Source organism: Heterodontus francisci, chromosome 17 (genome assembly GCF_036365525.1).
Source record: "Heterodontus francisci isolate sHetFra1 chromosome 17, sHetFra1.hap1, whole genome shotgun sequence".
Lineage (NCBI taxonomy): Eukaryota > Metazoa > Chordata > Chondrichthyes > Heterodontiformes > Heterodontidae > Heterodontus > Heterodontus francisci.
The window spans coordinates 6,343,434-6,361,535 of record NC_090387.1 but is presented as its reverse complement, the minus strand read 5'-3'; the positions used below and the strand labels follow the sequence as shown (position 1 = coordinate 6,361,535).

The window sequence follows — 18,102 nt, the reverse complement described above, 5'->3', positions numbered from 1 at the left end:
TGTCGGAGGGTCAGTACTGAGGGAGTGCCGCACTGTCTGAGGGTCAGTACTGAGGGAGCGCTGCACTGTCGGAGGGTCAGTACTGAGGGAGCGCTGCACTGTCGGAGGGTCAGTACTGAGGGAGTGCTGCACTGTCGGAGGGTCAGTACTGAGGGAGTGCGGCACTGTTGGAGGGTCAGTACTGAGGGAGCGCTGCACTGTCGGAGGGTCAGTACTGAGGGAGTGCGGCACTGTTGGAGGGTCAGTACTGAGGGAGCGCCGCACTGTCGGAGGGTCAGTACTGAGGGAGTGCCGCACTGTCGGAGGATCAGTACTGAGGGAGCGCTGCACTGTCGGAGGGTCAGTACTGAGGGAGTGCCGCACTGTCGGAGGATCAGTACTGAGGGAGCGCTGCACTGTCGGAGGGTCAGTACTGAGGGAGTGCCGCACTGTCGGAGGGCATTCAAGAGCTTCGGGCCCAGGCAGCTGAAGGTACAGCAGCCAATGGCAGAGCGATTAAGATCAGGAGTGCTCAAGAGGCCAGAATTGGAGGAGCACAGAGATCTCAGAAGTTTGAAGGGGCTGGAGGTGATAGGGAGAGACGAGGCTGTGGAGAGACTGAAAACAAAGATAAGAAATTTAAAATCAAACCTGCCAAAACAGGAGCCAATATCGGTCAGTGAACACAGGACCAATGGGTGATCGGGACTTGATGTGAGTTAGGATACAGGCAGCAGAGTTTGGGGGAGCTCAAGTTTATGGAGGGTACATGGTGAGAGACCGGCCAGGGAGCATTGGGATAGTGCTAGCTCATCCTGCCTTTTCATGGGATGCGTGGAACATTCTTTGTTCCATTCCTAGGCCACTCCCTCCCCTCTTTTTCCGGAACATTCATGTTGCTTCCTGCTCTCACCCTGGAAAATTTCATCAACTTTGCTGTTTCACCCTTCTCTCACCCTCACATGGTCCATCTCCAACTTTTCTCTTCCCTTCCTCGACTTCTCTGTCTCCATTTCTGAGGTTGGGCTATCAACCAATATTCACTCTGAGCCCACTGACCTTCACAGCTACCCTGACTACACTTCTTCACACCCCTCTTCCATTCCATTCTCCCAGTTTCTCTGTCCCCATCATATCTGTTCTGATGATGCAACCTTCTTTTCCAGTGCTTCTGATATGTTTTCCTTTATTCTCAAGCAAGGATTCCCCCATCATGGTGACAGGGCCCTCGACCGTTTCCATTCCATTTCTCACACATCTGTTCTCACCCTTCCCCACAACAGGGTTCTTCTTGTCCTCACCTTCCCCCCACTTCAGATTTCTGGACTGAAGTTCAAGAATTTCAGATCAGAACCTCTGCCCCCATTTTTCAGACAGCAGCTGTTGGTGATAATTCTGCTATTTCCCATTCACACCTCCTGTAGCCCCACCTTTTGTTTCTATACTCCCCCCATTCCCAACTACTTTTGCCTTGCACCATCATCTCTTCCGTCATTTAGTCTCTCCTGCCTTCCATCCTATCACAGACTTTTCTTTGTGTCATTTCCCCCTCCTTTCCCTGCCTTTGTATTTGCTTAAAAGCTTTTACCTCTCTAACTTCTTCCAGTTCTGAGGAAGGGTCACCGACCTGAAATGTTAACTCTGTTTCTCTCTCCACAGATGTTGCCAGACCTGCTGAGTATTTCCAGCACTTTCTGTTTTTGTTTCAGATTTCCAGTATCCGCAGTATTTTGTGTATTATAAAGGCCTCAAAGGGTTAAGGTTTGAGACAGTGAGAGTAAACCTCTCCCACTGGAGTGATGATGATGTAATAATCACATGGGTTTAGACTGGGAAGAAGCTAGAAGCAGCACGTGATGTACTGGCTTATGGAGAGTGTAAATAGTTATATCTGTATATAACAAATTAATTATTCTTTAGCCTCATAAAGACTCCAAGATTTCTGTAGACAACACTCGATCTACGCTACAATACACAATATGGCGGCAGTGGTAAACAAAGAATTTGAAGAAAAATATTTGCTGCTATAGTAGAGCCTGAAGACTGAAGATAACTGCTTACCTGCAAAAGAGGTTGTGAAGTGCTCCAGAGCTGCTCCAACATGGACAGTTGAGGAGTCAGTGCACAGAAATACAGGCTGCACCACAGAAGCATGGTGGCCTGCAAGACGGATCCGGCGATTGGGTGAGTCACGGTACCGACGATTGGGGAAGAAGCCCTTTGAAAAGGTTGCAGTAATTTTCTAACGGCATTGTGCACAGAAAGAAAAAAATGGGGAATAAACCAAATCCTGAAAATAGGCTGAACACGAGGGTGAAGAGCGGGAAACCCCTGGAAAAGCACCAAAATTGCTGAAGAGTGGGAAACCCTGATAAAGCATGGGAACTCACGAACAGAGCAGGGACACCTTCATTAAAATAAGTAAACCTAAAAAGAAAAAAAAATTATTAAAAAAAGGTCAACACCCTAAAAATAATAAAGCCTAGCAAAGAATGGATTTGAAACATATGATGCCTGAAAACTTCCAGAATTAGTAAGGACCCATCAGATACAGATTCAGAATAACTTCTCAGATCCACACTAAATCCGAAGCTGAGCAAGTTCATACTTTTATACTCCGTGGGTGCCAATGCTGATTACATAATCATGAGGCAAGGCATAAGTGAAGCTTCGAACAAATTTGAAGATGTATTACAAGCATTTGATAAATATTTTCATTTGAGAAGTAACAAGACCCCGGAAAGAGCAAAGTTTAATAAGAGAGTCCAGAAGAGAGGCAAATCTGTGGAGGCATACATTACTGATTTGTACAGATTGGCTGAGGGCTGTGTGTACGGAGGACTGACGTCTGAGTTAATCAGTAACCGAATAGCAGTGGGAATAGCTGACGAGTCTTTATCGGACATCTTTCAGTCCAAAGATGACCTCACATTCAAGAAAGCGATCCAGTTGGTGCGACAGGCAGAAGTCCAAAGACAAAACAGCCATTCTGCAGACCAAGGAGAGGTCTTGGGTCAGAAACAAATCAGATGATGGTTCAGTTCCTGCAGCCTGGGAAGGCTATCTTTGAATAAGAAAGTGCACACAGGTGAGAGGATGCAAGACACAGTTAAACTGTACCAGTCCCGTGGAGCCAGAAAGACCCACCGATGTGATCAGTGCTCTGCTAATAAAGCAGAATGTTTTAATTATAAAAAGACAGGGCACTTCAGAAAGATGTGCCAGTGCAAGACCTCTTCTCTCAAATGTATAAAACGAAAAGCATAGAGCGGTGAATGAGGTGAAACAACTTCCAGTAGGAGATAAACCAGGAGATTTCTTCCGGGAAATTAACAACCCCAATCAAGGATTTTAGTCAGCAGACATCAATGTTAATGGACAGATTACTCATTTCAAACTGGACACAGTTTGCAAGTGTCACAGTTCTGTCAGACTTAGGAGCCAAGGTTGACGAGATATTGCTCACAAACAGCAGACACACACAGTTGCATGGTCCAGGAGGGATCCAAATGAAGGTGAAGGGCAGGCTTCAACAAACTCTCCAATCTAAAAGGAGACAGATTACGGAAAACCTATCCATTTTTAAAAAACAAGAATTTTCCCTGTTAAGCAGAAAAGTATGCTTAGACCTATATATACTCAAAAGGTGGATGAGGTCAAACAGCCAGAGTCAGTTGTTTTCAAGCAGACTATCCCAAACTGTTTTCAGGTCTTGGGAAGGCTGAAGACAGAGTATAGAATTATGTTATAAGAAGATGCCAGACCAGTTTGTACCTTTACACCCAGAAAGATACCACACCCATTGATGAACCAAGTACAAAATCAGCTGGAAGAGACGAACAGAATGAGAGTAATTTCTCCTGTCATGAAACCAACAGAGTTCCAGTTCCGAGACCAAATGGTACTCCTTGTATCTGTGTGGATTTAATGCAGCTTAACACAGCAGTGAAAAGGGAAATTCATCCTGTCGTTGGTGGGGGACTGCCTGGCAAAGCTCACCAAAAGCATAAACTCAATGCAAACAGTGGCTTTTGGCAGATTCCTTAGGATGAGCAGCCAAGATTACTCACAACATTCATCACACCATTTGGAAGATTTTGTTTCAATTGTCTTCTATTTGGGATAACTTCCACACCTGAAATCTTCCAAAGGACCATGACCAACATTCTGCAAGGTCTCAAAGGGTGAAATGTCACATGGATGACATCCTGGTGCATGGAGCTTGCACAGAAGAACGTGGCCAGAGAGTAAATGTCATCTTCAGGAAGAAGAGCTTAATGATAAGTGTGAATTCTCCAAGACGTCCGTCCGTTTCTTGGGATGCATCGTAAATAACAACGGTATAATGACAGACCCATAAAAGACAACAGCCATTGATGAGTTTCCAACTCAATGTCTGTCCAATAGCTCCAAAGATTTCTTGGAATGGTGAATCAATTAGCCAAATTTTTACCTCATCTAGCACAGGTAACTGAGCCAAAAAGATCATGTGTGATGTCAGAGTTCACATCAAGGACAGGTATTCCGAAAGATTCAAGAAACGCTCCTGTAATCTGACATCTTAGCACACAATAACCCTACACTACCAACACCAATCACCGCAGGCGCCTCATCTCTAGGGTTAGGGGCAGTTCTTTTCCAAGAACAGCCTGATAGTTGTCGACGATCAATTGACTGCGTATCAAGAGTTTTGTCCAAGACAAAGACCGGATATGCAGTAATTGAAAAAGAGGCACGTGCAGTCACGTGGGCTTGCGAGAAGTTCTCTGATTACGTATGAGATTGAAAGTCGTTATTGAGACAGACCATAAACCCTTAGTTTCCTTACTGGATGAGAAGGAGATCACAAAAATGCCTCCAAGAATTCAGAGGTCCGTTTACGATTGATGTGTTATATGTACAAGACCATATATGTTCAGGAAAAGATGCAAACTTCCACTGATGCGCTATCAAGAGCAACTATAGACCATCCGACTCAACAGGACATGACTATTGTGAACAAGATAGAGTAGTATTCACAATATACTGCACAACGGTAGCCAGCAAGTATACAGAAACGGCCAGAAACTTGTCACGCCCAAAAGCAGGATGAAGAATGTATGCATATACGTCAATACTGCACACAGGGTTGGCCTCAAGAACCTCCCAGTGGTATGATCATAAAAACTTGCTACTAATTCAGAAAACACCTCACAATTATCGAAGATTTGCTGGTGTATCTTCTTCTTTGGCCTCCTTGTCTCGAGAGACAATGGGTAAGCGCCTGGAGGTGGTCAGTGGTTTGTGGAGCAGCGCCTGGAGTGGCTATAAAGGCCAATTCTAGAGTGACAGGCTCTTCCAAAGGCACTGCAGATAAAATTGGTTGTCGGGACTGTTACACAGTTGGCTCTCTCCTTGCGCCTCTGTCTTTTTTCCTGCCAACTGCGAAGTCTCTTCGACTCGCCACACTTTAGCCCCACCTTTATGGCTGCGCGCCAGCTCTGGTGATCACTGGCAACTGACTCCCACGACTTGTGATCAATGTCACAAGACTTCATGTCGCGTTTGCAGACGTCTTTAAAGCGGAGACATGGACGGTCGGTGGGTCTGATACCAGTGACGAGCTCGCTGTACAATGTGTCCTTGGGGATCCTGCCATCTTCCATGCAGCTCACATGGCCAAGCCACCTCAAGCGCCGCTGGTTCAGTGGGGTGTATTAGCTGGGGATGTTGACCGTCTTGAGGACATCGGCGTTGGAGATACGGTCCTGCCACCTGATGCCAAGGATTCTCCGGAGGCAGCAAAGATGGAATGAGTTGAGACGTCGCTCTTGGCTGACATACGTTGTCCAGGCTTCACTGCCATAGAGCAAGGTACTGAGGACACAGGCTTGGTACACTCGGACTTTTGTGTTCCGTGTCAGTGCACCATTTTCCCACACTCTCTTGGCCAGTCTGGACATAGCAGTGGACGCCTTTCCCATGCGCTTGTTGATTTCTGCATCGGGAAACAGGTTACTGGTGATAGTTGAGCCTAGGTAGGTGAACTCTTGAACCACTTCCAGAGCGCGGTCACCGATATTGATGGATGGAGCATTTCTGACGTCCTGTCCCATGAAGTTCGTTTTCTTGAGGCTGATGGTTAGGCCAAATTCATTGCAGGCAGCTGCAATCCTGTCGATGAGACTCTGCAGACACTCTTCAGTGTGAGATGTTAATGCAGCATTGTCAGCAAAGAGGAGTTCCCTGATGAGGACTTTCCGTACTTTGGACTTCGCTCTTAGACGGGCAAGGTTGAACAACCTGCCCCCTGATCTTGTGTGGAGGAAAATTCCTTCTTCTGAAGACTTGAAAGCATGTGAAAGCAGCAGGGAGAAGAAGATCCCAAACAGTGTGGGTGCGAGAACACAGCCCTGTTTCACGCCACTCAGGATAGGAAAGGGGTCTGATGAGGTGCCGCTATGCTGAATTGTGCCTTTCATATTGTCATGGAATGAGGTGATGATACTTAGTAGCTTTGGTGGACATCCGATCTTTTCTAGTAGTCTGAAGAGACCACGTCTGCTGACGAGGTCAAAGGCTTTGGTGAGATCAATGAAAGCAACGTAGAGGGGCATCTGTTGTTCACGGCATTTCTCCTGTAGCTAGCGAAGGGAGAACAGCATGTCAACGGTGGATCTCTCTGCTCAAAAGCCACACTGTGCCTCAGGGTGGACACGCTCAGACAGCTTCTGGAGTCTGTTTAAAACGACTCGAGCGAAGACTTTCCCCACTATGCTGAGCAGGGAGATTCCACGAGGTAGTTCCCTCATTCTTATCGAGGGTGATGATATTGGCATCGCGCATGTCTTGTGGTACTGCTCCCTCGTCCCAGCACAGGCAAAGCAGTTCATAGAGTGCTGAGAGTATAGCAGGCTTGGCACTCTTGATTATTTCAGGGGTAATGCCGTCCTTCCCAGGGGCTTTTCCATTAGCAAGAGAATCAATGGCATCACTGAGTTCCGATTTTGTTGGCTGTTCGTCCAGCTCATCCATGACTGGCAGAGACTGGGCTGCATTGAGGGCGGTCTCAGTGACAACATTTTCCCTGGAGTCCAGTTCCAGGTAGTGTTCCACCTATAATGCCAGACTATTCATTCCGAGTTCACTCCGATCGGATATCTTGGAAGATCTACATCAGGGTGACATGGACATAGGCTCAGTCATCAGCGTGGTGGCCAGGAATATCCAAATACATGGTGCTGGACTGCCAGGTATGTGCAATACATAGACCGGAACAGAAAGAACTTCTGATTACAACAGCACTTCTCAACCAGACTCTGGGAACGGCTAGCGATGGATTTATTTATTCACAACGGAAAATCCTATATAATGGTGATCGATTATTTCTCACGATACATTGAAGCGAAGCGTTGTACTCAACAACAGAATCTGTTATCCGAGCTTTGCAGGAGATCTTTGCAACGCATGGTATCCCTGACAATGTCGTGTCAGACAATGGACCACAGTTTGTAAATGAATACTTCGCACAATTTACAAGAAATTGGGGGTTTGAACGACTCACGAGTTCACCACGACATCCTCAAACAGCGAGGCCAAAAAAGGAGTAAGAAGAACGAAGATCTTGTTGAAGAAGAACGAAGATCTTCCAAATGTATTGATTAATTATCGATCTACTCCACTGTTGTGTGGACTATCACCTTCTGAGCTGTTGATGGGGAGGAAGATAAAAACCCAACATCCTATTTTGCCTAAAAAACTTCTTCCGGGGCTAGACGTCAAAGACTACTGAAAAGTCCAAGATAGAGAGAAGTATCACAGGAAGCAACAAGCTCACAATTACAACAAAAGATTTAGAACCATAGAAAAGTTCCGGCACAGAAAGAGGCCATTCAGCCCATCGTGTCTGCACCGGCTGAAAAAACTAGCCACCCAATCTAATCCCACTTTCCAGCAACTGGTCCATAGCCTTGCAGGTTACAGCACTTCTGGTTTCGTACAGCTACAGGCAGGCGAGAGGGTATGGATACAAGACCTAGAATGGGAAGAGGTTGTCATCCAAAAAGATGGAAATTATCAGAGATCGTATCTAGTACACAAGGCAGAGGGTATTATACCCCGAAATAGGAGAAACTTTAATCCCTATTCCTCAGAAACAACAATCAATAATTCATCTCCACAAACCAGATGATGATCAAGAAACCAGAGACTAACATTGGACAAGGCCATCGAAATTGTCCAAAAAGACTTTCAAGCAAGACTACCAATCTTCCGAACCTGGTAAGAACACAATCAGGGAGAGTCGGGAAGCCTCCTGATAGGCTGAATTTGTGAGGGACAGAGACTTGGGGGGAGATGGAGTAGTATAAGGTCCTCAAAGGGTTAAGGTTTGAGACTGTGAGAGTAAACCCCTCCCATTATGGTGATCATGATGTAATAGTCACATGGGTATTAGGCTGGGAAGAAGCTAGAAGCAGCACGAGGTGTGCTGGCTAGACAGGCTTGTGGAGAGTGTAAATAGTTACATCTGCATATCATAAATGAGTTATTCTTTAGCCTGATGAAGATTCCGAGACATCTGTAAACAACACTCAATCTGAGATACAACAATACACGACATTTTACTTTTGTAAGAATGTTGGAATAGTCGAGTCTCGAGGTAACAAAGACATGAATGAGGGTTTCAGCAGCAGATGAGCTAAGATGGGGTGGACAAGGGAATGTGTGCAGAGGTGAAAGCAAGCAGTCTTGGTAGTGGAGGCAATATGGGTCAGAAGCTCAACTCGGGGTCAAGCGGGGTAATAATTAACCATTTCGCCATTCTTTGATGCCGGGTCAATTGTGAGCTTGCATCCCTCATGCAACAGATGGACATTACCTCTGGGTGTACAAGACTCTTCACTGCCTCCTCTGTCGTCACCCCTATCAGGTACGGGATTTTCTGAAACATTCCATTCTGGAACATCTTCTGGGGATCATCAGGAAGGAAGTGCCCATCAACCACGGAAGGAATTAACTGATAGAGTTCATTCTGAAACAGCAATCAGTGGGGGAAGAAAAGATTAAGAAAGAACTTACATTTTCAAAATCTCATATCATCCCAAAGCCCTTTACAGCCAATGAAATACTTCCTGAAGCACAGCCACTGTTGTAATGTAGGAAAGACAGTAGCCTATTTGAGTTCAGCAAGATCCCACACACAGCAATGTGATCATGACCACATCATCATCTTTTTCAGTGAGAACCTCCCCACTCTTAATGAAATTGTGCTGTGGGATCTTTTACAATCACCCGAGAGGACAGACGGGGTTGCGGATTTACAGCTCGTCTGAAAGACAGCATCTTCAACAGTGCAACATTGAGAGCATTACCCTAGATGGCGCACTTAAGTTGCTGGTGCGAGACTTGAACCAATAATCTTCTGGCCACAGAGTTACAAGCACTGAGCTACAGCTTCTTCCCAGCCTCTAGTTTCCCCACAGCTTAAGATGCAAGGAGGGAAATTGTACCATCACTGCTGGGATTAGGTAATTAGGGATGGAACCTGAGATCTTCTCAGGAGCAGTGGCGGGAGGGAGAGAGGGAGGGAGCAGAAGGGGTGGGGTAGAAGTTGGAGGAGGGGCAGGAGTGGAGGGGATGGGGCTAGAGTGGGGGGAGGGAGCGGAGAGACGGAGGAGGAGGAGGGGTAGAGAGTAGAGGTGGGAGTGGAGGGGGTGGGTCAGGAGAGGGGGGATGGGAGCGGGAGCAGCAGGGTTGGGACAGGAGTGGGAGGAGGGGCAGGAGTGGAGGGGATGGGCTGGAGTGGGGGGAGGGAGCGGGAGCAGAGGGGCAGAGGAGGAGTGGGGTAGAGGGGGTAGGGGTGGCAGTGGAGAGGGTGGGGCAGGAGTGGGGGGGCAGGTGGGAGTGGAGTGGAGTGTGTGGGGCAGGAGTGGGGAGATGGGCGGGAGCAGTGGGGTATGGGTGGGAGAGGGGGCGGGAGTGCGGGAGTGGGGGTGTGGGGGCGGGAGCGGTGGGGTGTGAGTGGGGAGGGGGGGGTGGGAGTGGTGAGGTGTGAGTGGGGAGGGGGCTGGTGTGTTAGAGTGTGGGTGGGGGAGGGGTGGGTGTGGTGGGGTGTGGGTGGGGGAGGGGAGGGTGTGTTAGGGTATGGGTGGGGGAGGGGAGGGAGTGTTAGGTTGTGAGTGGGGGAGGGGTGGGTGTGTTAGGGTGTGAGTGCGGGAGGGGAGAGTGTGTGAGGGTGTGAGTGGGGGAGGGGAGGGTGTGTTAGGGTGTGGGTGGGGGAGGGGTGTGTGTGTTAGGGTGTGAGTGAGGGAGGGGAGGGTGTGTTAGGGTGTGGGTGGGGGAGGGGAGGGAGTGTTAGGGTGTGAGTGGGGGAGGGGTGGGTGTGTTAGGGTGTGAGTGCGGGAGGGGAGAGTGTGTGAGGGTGTGAGTGGGGGAGGGGAGGGTGTGTTAGGGTGTGAGTGGGGGAGGGGAGGGTGTGTTAGGGTGTGAGTGGGGGAGGGGTGGGTGTGTTAGGGTGTGGGTGGGGGAGGGGAGGGTATGTTAGGGTGTGAGTGGGGGAGGGGTGGGTGTGTTAGGGTGTGGGTGGGGGAGGGGAGGGTATGTTAGGGTGTGAGTGGGGGAGGGATATCGCCTCTTACCATTTGAACAAAAGTATTTGCACATCCAGTCACTGAGGGAGCAGCAATTGTATTACTGAATCTCTTTGCCTATTGTTAGTGGCTCTGGGCATTAGGGACTGTCCCGCTCCTTAAATATATCAGAAGAAAATGACTTGTATTTCTTACATTTCTCAGGCACATCTTAAAGTGTGTTACTGAAAAGTGCAATCAGTGTCCTTATGTTGGCAAGAGCAGCATCCGCTCTGTGTGCACAGCACGATCCCACAAACATCAGTGCGATAAACGGCAGGTAGTCTGTTTTTAGTAATGTTGGTTGAAGGGCAGATGTCGTCTGGGACACTGAGGGATCTCCCCTACTCTTCTTCCAATAGATTCATGGGGTTTTTTAACATCGCCTCCAACAGGCAGACAGGACGTTAATATCTCCTCTGAAAGACCAATGGGGATGAAAGACCCCTCTTACTGGCCAGAAGGGTCCTACAATGAGAAAATCTTACAGCAATCACCTTTTCAGCTTGCACGATTGAACTCAGAAAAATATATCTGTATATTTTTTCAAGAAACACACCACACTTGTGATGATTTGGGACATCTCCTCTTCTGTCTTATTCCTGAGGCACTGCAGCAGCTGCTGTGATTCTGTGTTACTGCATTCTGCTAGCTCACCAGCCTCCTGTAAAGGAGAAAATCAGACACAATATGTGAGCTTCTTCTTGTTCTTCCTGGTGCCCCCTTGGCATCGCCAAGCACCGTATATCAATAGATTTGGGCAACAGAGGCCATTCGACTCATTCTGTCTCATTCATTTACTGATCTTCATCACAACATAAAAATATTTCTCAATGATTTCTCCTACACTGCCCAGTTGTTGTGTTGTGAAGAATTTCTCTTTCCCTGAGTTTGACCCTTTCTCCTACTCTCTGGGTTTACAGTAATGTTCCATATCTTCCTTCTCTTTACAGTTTGCTACCTTACATCTTAAACATCATCGACTGGCAAAGTGGTCAGCTTCCATCTCAGTGCTGGTGGCAATCAGCCCCATCTCTTCGCAACACCATCAAGAAGTACTTGCATTTATTTAGCCACTTTTCAATGTGCTCAGGTTGTCTCAAAGTGCTTCACAGCCAATGAAGTACTTTTGAAGTGTGGCATTGCTGTTTGCCAGGCAATCGCAGCAATCAATTTGTGCACAGCAAGATCCCACAAACAGCAATGAGATAAATCATACAGAGAAAGAGGCCATTTGGCCCATTGTGTCTTTGCCAGATCTTTGAAAGAGCTAATTAGTCCCACTGCTCCTACTCTTCCCCCTTAGCCCTGCAAATTAATATCCTTTTCAAATATTTATCCGATTCCCCGTTTGAAAGTTATTATTGAATCTGCTTCCGCCATCCTTCCAGGCAGCACGTTCCAGATCACAACAACTCACTGCGTTAAAAATGTTTTCCTCATGCTGTCTCTGTTTTTTTATTGTAAATCTGTCTCCTCTGGTTACTGACCCTCCTACCACTGGAAAGAATTTCTCGTTATTTAGTCTCTCAAAAGCACTCATGATTTTGAACACCTCGAGTAAATCTCCGCATAGCTTTCTCTGCTATAAGGAGAACAATCCCACCCTCTCCAGTCTCTCCACATAACTGAACTCCCTCATCTCTGGTATCATTCTGGCCAATCTCCTCTGCACTCTCTCCAAGGTTAATAAGTGGACAAAACTGTGCAAATGGATTTCAATGTTGGCACTTTGGACCTCAAAAAGGATAGAACTTTCTAAATGGAGAAAAGCTAAAAACACTGGGGGTCCAAAGATATTGGGGTTATTGTACATACATCATTAAAATGTCAAGACAGGTGCAGAAAATAATCTAAAAGACTAATGGAACGCTGGCCTTTATACCTAAGACTAGAATACAAGAGAGTAGAAGTTATGCTAGAACTGGACAAAGCCTGGTTAGACCACACCTGGAGCAGTTCTGGGCACCAGACTTTAGGAAGGATATATTGGCCTTGGAGAGAGTGCAGCATATATTTACCAGAATGATACCTGGTCTCCAAGAGTTAAATTGTGAGGAGGGATACACAAACTGGAATTCAGAAGGTTCAGGAGTGATTTGATCAAAGTTTTCAAGATATTAAGATATTTTAAGAACATAAGAAATAGGAGCAGGAGTCGGCCATTCAGCCCCTCAAGCCTGCCCCGCCATTCAATAAGATCATGGCTGATCTGTCCCAGTCCTCAACTTCTCTTTTGGGCCTGCTCTGCCTAACCCTCGACTCCCCGAGATTTCAAAAATCTATCTATCTCCTCCTTAAATACATTTAATGACCTAGCCTCCACAACCCTCTGAGGTAGAGAATTCCAGAGATTCACCACCCTCAGAGAGAAGAAATTCCTTCGTATCTCAGTTTTAAATGTGTGCTCCCTTATTCTGTAACTATGTCCCCTAGTTTGAGATTCCCCCACCAGTGGAAACATCTTCTCAACATCTACCCTGTCAAGCCCCCTTAAAATCTTTTATGCTTCAATCAGATCACCTCTCATTCTTCTAAACTCCAATGAATAAAGGCCTAACCTGTTTAGTCGTTCTTGATAAGACAACCCCTTCATCCCAGGAATCAGCCTAGTGAACCTTTTCTGAACTGCCTCCAATGCTAGTTTATCCTTCCTTAAATATGGGGACCAAAACGGTACGCAGTACTCCAGGTGTGGCCTCACCAACACCCTGTACAGTTGTAACAAGACTTCCCTATTTTTAAACTCTAACCCCCTAGCAATAAAGGCCAAAATTCCATTTACCTTCCTAATTACTTGCTGCACCTGCATGCTAACTTTTTGTGTTTCATGTACAAGAACACCCAGATCCCTCTGTACTGCAGTATTTTGCAGTCTTTCTCCATCTAAATAATAATCTGTCTTTTTATTTTTCCTACCAAAGTGGATGACCTCACACTTTCCCACATTGAACTCCATCTGCCAAGTTTTTGCCCACTCACTTAACCTATCTATATCCCTTTACAGATTCTTTGTGTCCTCATCACAACATGCCTGCCCACCTATTTTTGTATCGTCAGCAAATTTGGATACACTACACTCTGTCCCTTCCTCTAAGTCATTAATGTAGATAGTAAATAGCTGAGGCCCTAGGACCGATCCTAGTGGCACCCCACTAGTTACGGCTTTCCGACCTGAAAAAGACCCATTGATCCCGACTCTCTGCCTTCTGTGTGTTCGCCAATCCTCAATCCATGCCAACACATTACCCCCCCAATACCCTGATCTCCTATTTTGTGCAATAACCTTTTATATGGCACCTTATCAAACGCCTTCTGAAAATCCAAATACACTACATCTACCGGTTCCCCTTTATCCACTCTGCTTGTTATATCCTCAAAGAACTCTAACAAATCTGTCAAACATGATTAATTTTCTAAAACCATGTTGACTCTATTTGATTGCATTATGTTTTTCTAAATGTCCTGCTATTTCTTCCTTAATAATCGACAAGCATTTTCCCAATAACTGATGTTAAGCTAACTGGTCTATAGTTCCCTGCTTTCTGCCTCCCTCCTTCCTTGTATAGGGGTGTCACATTAGCGGTTTTCCAATCTGCTGCTACCCTAACAGAATCCAGTGAGTTTTGGTCCTCCACTATCTCTGCAGCCTCTTCTTTTAAAACCCTTGGGTGCAGGCCATCAGGTCCTGGCGACTTGTCTGCATTTAGTCCCATCAGTTTGTCCAGCACCTTTTCCCTCGTGATAGAGATTGTTACAAGTTCCTCCCTCCCATTTACACCTTGCTCATCTATTATTGTTGGGATGTTTATCGTGTCCTCCACCGTGAAGACTGATGCAAGATATTGGTTTAAATTATCTGCCATTTCCCTGTTATTAATTCCCCAGTCTGATCCTCTAAGGGTCCCACACTTAATTTAGCTGCTCTCTTCCTTTTAATATACCCGTAGAAGCTCTTACTGTTTCTTTTTATATTTCTTGCCAATTTATTCACAATCAATTTTCTCCCTCTTTATTAGTTTTTTTAGTCATCCGCTGCTGGTTTCTAAATAATTCCCAATCCTCTGGCCTACCACTAGCTTTCACCGCATTGTACACCTTTGTTTTTGATTTGATACTCTCCTTAACTTCCTGTGTTATCCACGGGTGGTTCATCGTTTTCTTTGAGTCCTTCCTTCTGACTGGAATAAATGTTTGCTGAGTGTTATGAAATATCTGCTGGTTATTTCTGCTGGTTGGGGAGTGTAGGACTAGGGGGCATAGTCTAAAAATTTGAGCCAGACCTTTCAGGAGGGTTTGGATCCTCTTTCCATCAAAATGCAATTGGTGGATTAATTATTAATTTTAAATCTGAGATTGATAGATTTTTGTGAACTGAAGGTATTAAAGAATAGGGGGCAAAGGTGGGCTTATGGAGTTAGGTCACATCTCAGCCATGATTGCACTGTGGGGCAGAATAGGCTTGAAGGGCTGAATAGCCTCCTGCTGTTATCCTGTTCCTATCTGTTTTTGGTGTGTTGTGTTGACCAGGACACTGGGGAGAACTCCCCTGCTTGTCAAATCTTTTACATCTACCTGAACAAACAGATGGGACCTCGGTTTTATGTTTCATCTGAAAAGTGGCACCTTTGACAGTTCAGCACTCCTTCGGTACAGCAATGGAGATATCAACCTAGATTACATAATCAACATAATCTTGGAGTTGGACTTGACCCCAAACCTTCAAAATCAGAGTCAAGTGTGCTATTGCTGAACCAAACTATCATATCAAAACCTAGCTGCTAAAGCTGATGTCAGCTATGTTTCAGTGTGTAGTACTCCTGCTTTTGTGTACAGATGGTCTTGGGTTCACATCCCATTCTAGAGACTCAAGCACACAATCCAGGCTGACATTCCAGTGGAGTGCTGCATTGTCAGAGGTGCTGTTATTTGGATAAGGTGTGAAATCAAGATGGCGGATATACAGGATCCCAGGACATTATGTTGAAGAAGAGCAGGGGAGTTCTCCCTGGTGTCCTGACTACTTTTTATTCCTCAACTAAAATCACGACGAAAACAGATTGTCACAACGTGTTGAACAGATCCTGCAGTGAGCATGCTCAATAAGTCCACTATTAGATTTGATCTGAGGCTTCTGAGATGAAGGGTCAACAGGTCAAAGCTTGATTCACCAGAATGTGAGGTCCACATTAAACCAACCCTTTGTAACACGTCCCTCACAGTTACAGTATGGCCTGAGCAAACTCACATAAGCTAGCTGGGTTGTCAGTGGAGATAGCAAACCTGGCATCAGTACACTGCCACTTTGCAAAATTGCCTTGTGGAAAAGACCAACGGACAGTGGAGATAACGTCTGAAATAAAACATGAGGAAAGAGGATTTAAGGCACAATAAGACACATTCGGACAAAGTTTTATGAGAGAATTTGTTCACTGGTCTACTTTCCTGGCTCATCGGGTGCCCATCCATCCTAGGGAATGTTGCAGCTGGAAATGGGAATGAGATGATTCATTCACAGATCGTTGGAAGGATTGGGAATGGAACGAGATAGTCCATCTTGGTGAACTTTTGAAAAAAGATGTTGTTTTTTGTTTAAGGGGTAGGATAGGGATGGAATATGGGAAGGGCTTTGGTGGAATACAAACAAAGCAGAGGAATGGGACAGGGGCAGGGCGAGGGAATACTATGGGATGGATCGGGCTTTGGGACTGGGTGCTGGACCATGCTGGGATGGGAGAGGACACGGCAGGAGGTTGGGCTGAGGCTGAGTAAGAAAATATAGGTTGACAGAAGACAAATGGGAGGGACAGGGAAGGTGGGAGGGGTATGGAAGGTGGGAGGGGTATGGAAGGGGGAGGGAAATGGAAGGTGGGAGGGATATGGAAGGTGGGAGGGGTATGGAAGGGGGAGGGATATGGAAGGTGGGAGGGATATGGAATGTGGGAAGGGTATGGAAGGAGGGAGGGGTATGGAAGGTGGGAGGGATATGGAAGGTGGGAGGGGTATGGAAGGGGGAGGGATATGGAAGGTGGGAGGGATATGGAATGTGGGAGGGGTATGGAAGGTAGGAGGGATTTGGAAGGTAGGAGGGATATGGAAGGTGGGAAGGGTATGGAAGGGGGAGGGATATGGAAGGTGGGAGGGATTTGGAAGGTGGGAAGGGTATGGAAGGAGGGAGGGGTATGGAAGGTGGGAGGGATATGGAAGGTGGGAAGGGTATGGAAGGGGGAGGGATATGGAAGGTGGGAGGGATATGGAATGTGGGAGGGGTATGGAAGGTAGGAGGGATTTGGAAGGTAGGAGGGATATGGAAGGTGGGAAGGGTATGGAAGGGGGAGGGATATGGAAGGTGGGAAGGGTATGGAAGGAGGGAGGGGTATGGAAGGTGGGAGGGATATGGAAGGTGGGAAGGGTATGGAAGGGGGAGGGATATGGAAGGTGGGAAGGGTATGGAAGGGGGAGGGATATGGAAGGTGGGAGGGATATGGAAGGTGGGAGGGATATGGAATGTGGGAGGGGTATGGAAGGTAGGAGGGATTTGGAAGGTAGGAGGGATTTGGAAGGTGGGAGGGATATGGAACGTGGGAAGGGTATGGCAGGGGGAGGGATATAGAAGGAGGGGTATGGAAGGTGGGAGGGATATGGAAGGTGGGAGGGATATGGAAGGTGGGAGGGATATGGAAGGTGGGAGGGATATGGAAGGTGGGAAGGGTATGGAAGGGGGAGGGATATGGAAGGTGGGAGGGATATGGAATGTGGGAGGGGTATGGAAGGTAGGAGGGATTTGGAAGGTAGGAGGGATATGGAAGGTGGGAAGGGTATGGAAGGGGGAGGGATATGGAAGGTGGGAGGGATATGGAAGGTGGGAGGGATATGGAATGTGGGAGGGGTATGGAAGGTAGGAGGGATTTGGAAGGTGGGAGGGATATGGAACGTGGGAAGGGTATGGCAGGGGGAGGGATATAGAAGGAGGGGTATGGAAGGTGGGAGGGATATGGAAGGTGGGAGGGATATGGAAGGTGGGAGGGATATGGAAGGTGGGAGGGATTTGGAAGGTGGGAGGGATATGGAAGGTGGGAGGGATATGGAAGGTGGGAGGGATATGGATGGTGGGAGGGATATGGATGGTGGGAGGGATATGGAAGGTGGGAGGGATATGGAAGGTGGGAGGGATATGGAAGGTGGGAGGGATATGGAAGGTGGGAGGGACATGGAAGGTGGGAGGGATATGGAAGGTGGGAGGGATATGGAAGGTGGGAGGGATATGGATGGTGGGAGGGATATGGAAGGTGGGAGGGATATGGAAGGTGGGAGGGACATGGAAGGTGGGAGGGATATGGAAGGTGGGAGGGATATGGATGGTGGGAGGGATATGGATGGTGGGAGGGGTATGGAAGGTGGGAGGGATATGGAAGGTGGGAGGGATATGGAAGGTGGGAGGGATATGGAAGGTGGGAGGGATATGGAATGTGGGAGGGGTATGGAAGGTAGGAGGGATTTGGAAGGTAGGAGGGAT

At 47.1% G+C, this 18,102-nt stretch overlaps 1 protein-coding gene across 3 annotated transcripts in view; it reads right to left on the bottom strand.

The window, feature by feature from the left end:
* Positions 1-18,102, bottom strand: part of LOC137378702 (cocaine esterase-like) — a 74,076-nt gene that overhangs the window by 25,544 nt on the left and 30,430 nt on the right. For all 3 annotated transcript variants that reach the window (XM_068049051.1, XM_068049053.1, XM_068049052.1), the window contains exons 6-8: positions 15,835-15,939; positions 11,146-11,250; positions 8,837-8,989 (exon numbers count right to left, since the gene is read on the bottom strand). In XM_068049051.1, the coding sequence (XP_067905152.1) occupies positions 8,837-8,989; positions 11,146-11,250; positions 15,835-15,939 (363 nt within the window). The remainder of the gene's footprint in view (positions 1-8,836; positions 8,990-11,145; positions 11,251-15,834; positions 15,940-18,102) is intronic.